The sequence below is a fragment of the Mycetomoellerius zeteki genome, unplaced genomic scaffold (assembly GCF_001594055.1).
Source record: "Mycetomoellerius zeteki isolate Tzet28-1 unplaced genomic scaffold, Tzet1.0 scaffold168, whole genome shotgun sequence".
Lineage (NCBI taxonomy): Eukaryota > Metazoa > Arthropoda > Insecta > Hymenoptera > Formicidae > Mycetomoellerius > Mycetomoellerius zeteki.
Window position 1 is genome coordinate 265,880 of NW_017256633.1, and position 6,000 is coordinate 271,879.

Here is a 6,000-nt window from a genome sequence, read left to right on the forward strand (position 1 = left end):
GATATGTTGCAATCATTTTCTATAACATTTGTTAGATATATGGTATTTTCTTTTATTTGATGCGCGAATTGCATGTTTTGCGTATTACATTGCGTGTTGCGTTTTGCATTTCGCGGTCGAGTCCTTCACTGCCTGAGCGGAATAGTTCTCTCTTAATATTCCATATTATACATACATATATACACACACATATGTATATTGTATATATACAGGTGATTCACTTAAATCGACTATCTGAAATATCTCGCTTATTTTTGATGATATAATATGTTAAACATATGTTTCAAATGAAAATGGAACGATTTCGAGGGGAACGTTTTTTTTTTCTAGGTAGAAGCGCCAAAAAGATATGAAGGTCACCTCCATTTTTTTAAATGGAATTGTATAATTTTTTTACACAATATTTCTTTAATTATTCTGCATATAAAAGTATTAAGGTAGAAATATCAAAAAACCAAGTAGTTTACGAGATATTTTATACTTTATTCCGGCACATATTGATATAAAATATTAAATAACTTGTAAACTATTAATTTTTTTATGATCGCACCTTAATATATTACTTTTATGAACAGAATACTTAATATAATACTTTTATGAACAGAATAATAACATGAATCAATTGATGTAAAGAAAACACATAGTTGCATAAAAAATATGTATATGCAAAATGAATAATTTTTTAAATAAGCAATTATGTGTTTTCTTTCCATCAATTGATTCATCTCATTATTCTGTTCATAAAAGTATTAAGGTATTAATATGATTATCAAAAAATTAATAGTTTACGAGATATTTAATATTTTATGCCAACATGTGACAGAATAAAGTATAAAATATCTCGTAAACTATCGGTTTTTGAATATCACTACCTTAATACTTTTATATTCAGAATAGAGGAATCATATGGAGTAAAAAAAATCATACAATTCCATTTAAAAAAGTGATGGTGATGTTCAATTAATTATTAGAAAGGACGCACTGGCACTCCTTGGAGATTTAAGAATATCAGATCAAAGTGTAGTATATAATTATTTGCATGCATGTGCTCTAATACTATACATTTCTAAACATATGAGAATATTGTTGCATTTTGATTATATAAAACTATCATCTTCTTTTTATGCATATTTATCAAATAAGGATGTTGCAAAAGTAGTAGAATTTGTATCGACAAAATTAATGATTTTCAAGAACTAAAGATGAAATTTCAATTATCCTTCTTTATTTTACTTCTAATATTTATAACATAATACTACAATACAAGCATTGATAATTACGGCATCTAGAAATTTTTTTGTTTCCTAAAGAGATATTTTCGAACATAAAAGTAATTTTACAGATAATTAACTCATTTTTTATTTTTTCCGTGTTATCCTCGTTATTTGAGTTATTTCAGCAGTTGTTAGCAATTATGCACCTTCGTTCTTCTTTTTTAGATTTTCAATAGTCTTTGCGACGAAAGCTTTCCATTGTTCAGGTTTATTTTTTGTATACCAATCCACTATTGAATCCATTATTTCCTTTTGTTTTTGAGTACATTTCTTACATTTAGTTTGGAGAGCTTCGCTAACAACCTCTAAAATCAAATCAAACAAAGCTTTTGACATATTGATTTTAATTCATAGTAAGCATGAAATTCTCTTTCTTCTCTTTCTTTCCATGCAAAATTATATTATATGCGATATCCATGCAATTTTTACAAAAAATAAGATCGACTTCTTTCGACATATTTTTAAGAAAATAGAAAATTTATTTAAAACTCAGCTATACAAAAATCAGTGATTGTTCCGAATGATACGTAATGTTTCTCTTGCATATGTATTAGATATTTACTTCTATTACTACTTCATTACATTTAATGCAATCTTTGAGCAATTTAATGTCAATTTTTAGGAAAAATTTGAAATATGTTATTCAATTTTTGCAACTTTCAAATTTTTTAGTATCACCTATATGCGTATATTTTTATATTAAAGGCTTCTATTTTGTATTTAATAATGATATCGTTAATGATATCGTTATGTTGTGCAGCTTTGTTACCATTGCGAAACCTACGCAAAGACAATGTAACAATGATATTGTCATTAAGAGTTACAGAATAAGGGTCTAAGTCTCTTGAAAATAATAATATGTTCTTCCCAAATTAAATGAGAAATATTTATTTGGTAATTTTTTTTATTTATATTTATTGCCAGAAGTTCCTTAATATGGTCATTAATTATTTCAAAACTATATATATATATATATAGATTGTTGAAAATACTTTATTTCTAATTGATTAGAGAGTCCATCGTAAACATTTATTTGTTCAAATATTCTATGCATAATTATATCCGATACCTTTAAAGAATTTTGCATCTGCTGTTACGCATGGCGTCGTTTCCATAAAACAATTGTAATATTGATCTCGCAGTCTATCGTTCTGAAGAATACTCATGACGTCAATGTTGTCGTACCGATCGGAGTAGAGTTCTTCCGCTAGAACGCACATCAATGCGATATTAATGATCGTCACAATGTGGCTAAATTGAATCATCTTTCGTCTATTTTCACACTAATACATGAGATACTGGATGACCGATCAAATGTGCACCTTATTTATACATTTAGCATGAGATAAAAAATTAACATACGTAAGATGACAAATACCCTGGTATAGTATGAAGATTGCTTATCTCGAATTGTCAATGAAAAAAATGACTATGATGATTATCATATATAAATTATTCACGTTTATTAAGCTGGCACAACCATTTCAACACAATCAAACAACCTGCTTGTAGAATATTCTGATCCCAACTTTATTGCTCATTGTTTTAGTTAAAAAATTCGACCAATAGTGTGGGTGTGCTAGCTCGCGTACAAGAGTAAAGTACATTAAAGCAATTAATTGCTGGGCTAATTATGGTCTTAAAATGTCTCTAGAATTAATTGCTTTAAGAATAGTTTGCTCCCAATTCCGAATTTATTGCTCATTGTTTCAGTTAAAAAAATCTTATTAGAAGTGTGGTGGTGCTATGTGTACGTATGATGACCGATATTAGTATAGCTATAATTATTTAAAATTTTCGATGTTTCTTTGCAGTATCTTAAAGCAAAAAAGTAGCAAAAGATTTTGATATATGTATTTTTTTGTTTACGGTACTTTATATGTGTTTTACGGAAGTGGGGGTGTTAGCATAACGTGAAGTTAGTACTCCCACTTTTGAAATTAATTTCCTGTAAATGGAAAAGAGCAAAAAATTCGAGACTAGAGCAAATAATTAGCAAAAAAATAGCTCTACAAAAATATGTATTTGATTTTTCATTTGTTGCTTTTTTTCTTTGTGACTGTGCTAACTTTAGTCTAAGCTAGCACATGTCATAGCAAATCAGCTGAAGCAAAAAAATCGGGAATAAAGCAAAAAATGTAGGAAGAAAGAGAGAAAAGAGATGAATGATTCAAGAAGTTTAACTAAAAAGAACAGATCCAATATGATCGAATGCTTGAGATCTTGTGTCAAAAATAATTTTATGTTATTCGGTACTTATGTAATTAGAACGATCCAATTTTATGAAAAGTTAACAAGTTTGGGTGCAAAAATATTTCAGAGAAAAGATAGTCATTTAAAACATTTAACAAAAAATAGCAAAAAAATGTAGTATAGGTCTCGTTTGATTGCGTTGAAGTGACAACTTAATAGACTCTGTGTCAACTTAATAGACATAAATTTATTAGTAATGCATTATACATATAAAAGAACTGAATAAAATATTGTAATTATATACCGGAAAATGTTTACATAACCTGTTTTCTACGTTTAAGGAAATTCCAAGCATTAAAATAATTTTAAATGCAGTATAATATTTTTTATAGTCAACTTTGCACTTATTTTAAAATAAAATAACATATTGCGATAATGTTATTTATTGTAACAAATATGCTATAATTGAGTGAATGGGCGGAATAAAGGCACGTGGATCGTTCTAATTACATAGGTACCGAATAACATAAAAAAATTATTTTTAACACAAGATCTTTTGCATTCGATCATATTGGATCTATTCTTTTTAGTTAAACTTCTTGAATCATTCATCTCTTTTTTCTCTTTCTTCCTACATTTTATTGTTTAGTTATGATATAACAGAAAAAAAATACGATAGCTTTATATAAAAGCCATTTTATTTTTTCTCTGTTATTTCATAAATAGATAATGTAGATCAATGATAATCCGGACTTTTTTATCTTAAAATATTACTATTAGAATTGATATGACTCATTTAATTCCGGGAAACTATTAGCTATTTAATTAAAGCATTTATGATATTCTTTCCTTATTTTAATATGTACATCTTTTTTGCACATTATCACACGAATATATATATACAATTGTGTGTGTTGTTCGCTATTTAATATTTTATTTGGCTGTACACATTTTCGATGCACTTACAATAGCATAACATTTTACTAATGTAGCCTTCTAAGCATACTCATCGCTGACAGCCCCTTTTTCGAGGTTTTCATATATAAAAATAATTATTCGATAAATCGATTGTAGCTCTACTGCTAATCTACATTCATACTATATGTGGATACTATAGATTTTTAGTACTGAGGCTATATGCAAAAAAAGTTACGTATATGTATATATATTTCCATACATTCTGTAATATTTTATTGTTTTTTGTGAATATATAATTATATATATATATATATAACCAAATACTGTTTTTTAAACAAAACCAATTTTTTAAATATATTTTTGTAGAGGGGCCACATTAATTACTACCTCCATTTCTCTTGGATTCGTTATGCAGTGTCGTCATATTTTTATAAATAAATAATATTAAGGCTCGATTATCTAGAGGCGCTATATTGGTTATATAATATCAAATTAATGGCTATGTACAGCTTTATGTTTTAGTTTTCTTTTAAAAATATAATTATTTCATAATCTTAAAACTTGTAAAATATGCAGTAAACTGAGACGTCTGTCCGATATGTCATGTAATAGAAGGGTAAAATTCTGAAATAATGCAGCGGTTTTACAGCTTAAAAATGTATCATTATTTCAACAATTATTTTATACTTCTACATGACATATCAAACAGATGTTAGTTTGCCTCGTATTTTATAAATTTCAAAATGATGAAATATATATTTTTTTTAAATGTAATAAAACTGTAACAATTAAGTTGATACAACCAATTATTTTGATATCTAATAGACATTTTTTTAGATATCTTATACAACATACATGGGAATCGATCTTAAATTAGACTCGAAGTGCACTTCGCAATAACCGAGTCTTAAGTAATAAATATTTTATAACTTTGAGTCTAATTTAAGATCGATTCCCAGATAATATGTTGCTTAAGGTATCTAAAAAATGTCTATTAGACATGTTTTAGATATAAGACATTTAAAAATGTTTTTTATATATCTTATGCATAAATGTTATCTGAGTTGAACACTTTGACGAATGTAATTCATTAAGTTCTAAATTTAAATATACATTGATTATTAACAAAGTTAAATTAATATATAAAATGTGGTGGCCATTCTTTTCCTCTATGGGTGTGGTCGATAAGTCTCACTACAAATGCTTTAAAGTGTTTGATTGACCAATTAAAAGAAAGAATTTTACAAATTGACCAATCAAGGAATGTTTCAAAGCGTTTGTATTATGTTGATCGTATCGTATTACATATGTATATAAAAACATAGCAAGTATATATAGTAAAATACGCGTAATTTAGATCGTGTTCCGATGTACACTGCCAGTAATGAAATACGTAAGCTGTAGATTTTCAATGACAATGTATATCGCAATGTGGTCTTAATATATCTGAATTGTAAAGCCAGTTGGCATTATTGCAAATTTAACGCGTGAGAAAAAAATAGATTGTCTGTTTGTCTTTTTCTATATTATCGGAAGATGGTCGAAGCTCCGGACGCACATGTGTGTGTGTGTGTGTGTGTGTGTGTGTGTGTGTGTGTGTGTGTGTGTGTGTGTG

At 27.5% G+C, this 6,000-nt stretch overlaps 1 protein-coding gene across 1 annotated transcript; it reads right to left on the reverse strand.

The window, feature by feature from the left end:
- Window positions 1-1,368: 1,368 nt before the first annotated feature.
- On the reverse strand, window positions 1,369-2,557 carry LOC108721393 (ejaculatory bulb-specific protein 3-like). Its single transcript, XM_018445930.1, has 2 exons — window positions 2,344-2,557; window positions 1,369-1,579 (listed from the first exon to the last, which is right to left on the reverse strand). Exons 1-2 carry the CDS (start codon window positions 2,537-2,539, stop codon window positions 1,413-1,415), a joined length of 363 nt encoding a protein of 120 aa, XP_018301432.1. The 5' UTR covers window positions 2,540-2,557; the 3' UTR covers window positions 1,369-1,412.
- Window positions 2,558-6,000: the final 3,443 nt, after the last annotated feature.

Bases quoted from the DNA above. Each gene is read 5' to 3' on its own strand.
- LOC108721393 (XM_018445930.1), bottom strand. From the start codon at position 2,539: ATGATTCAATTTAGCCACATTGTGACGATCATTAATATCGCATTGATG. The intron at 1,580-2,343 runs GTATCGGATATA...ATTTGATTTTAG, and splicing joins AGATGCAAAATTCTTTAAAG to AGGTTGTTAGCGAAGCTCTC.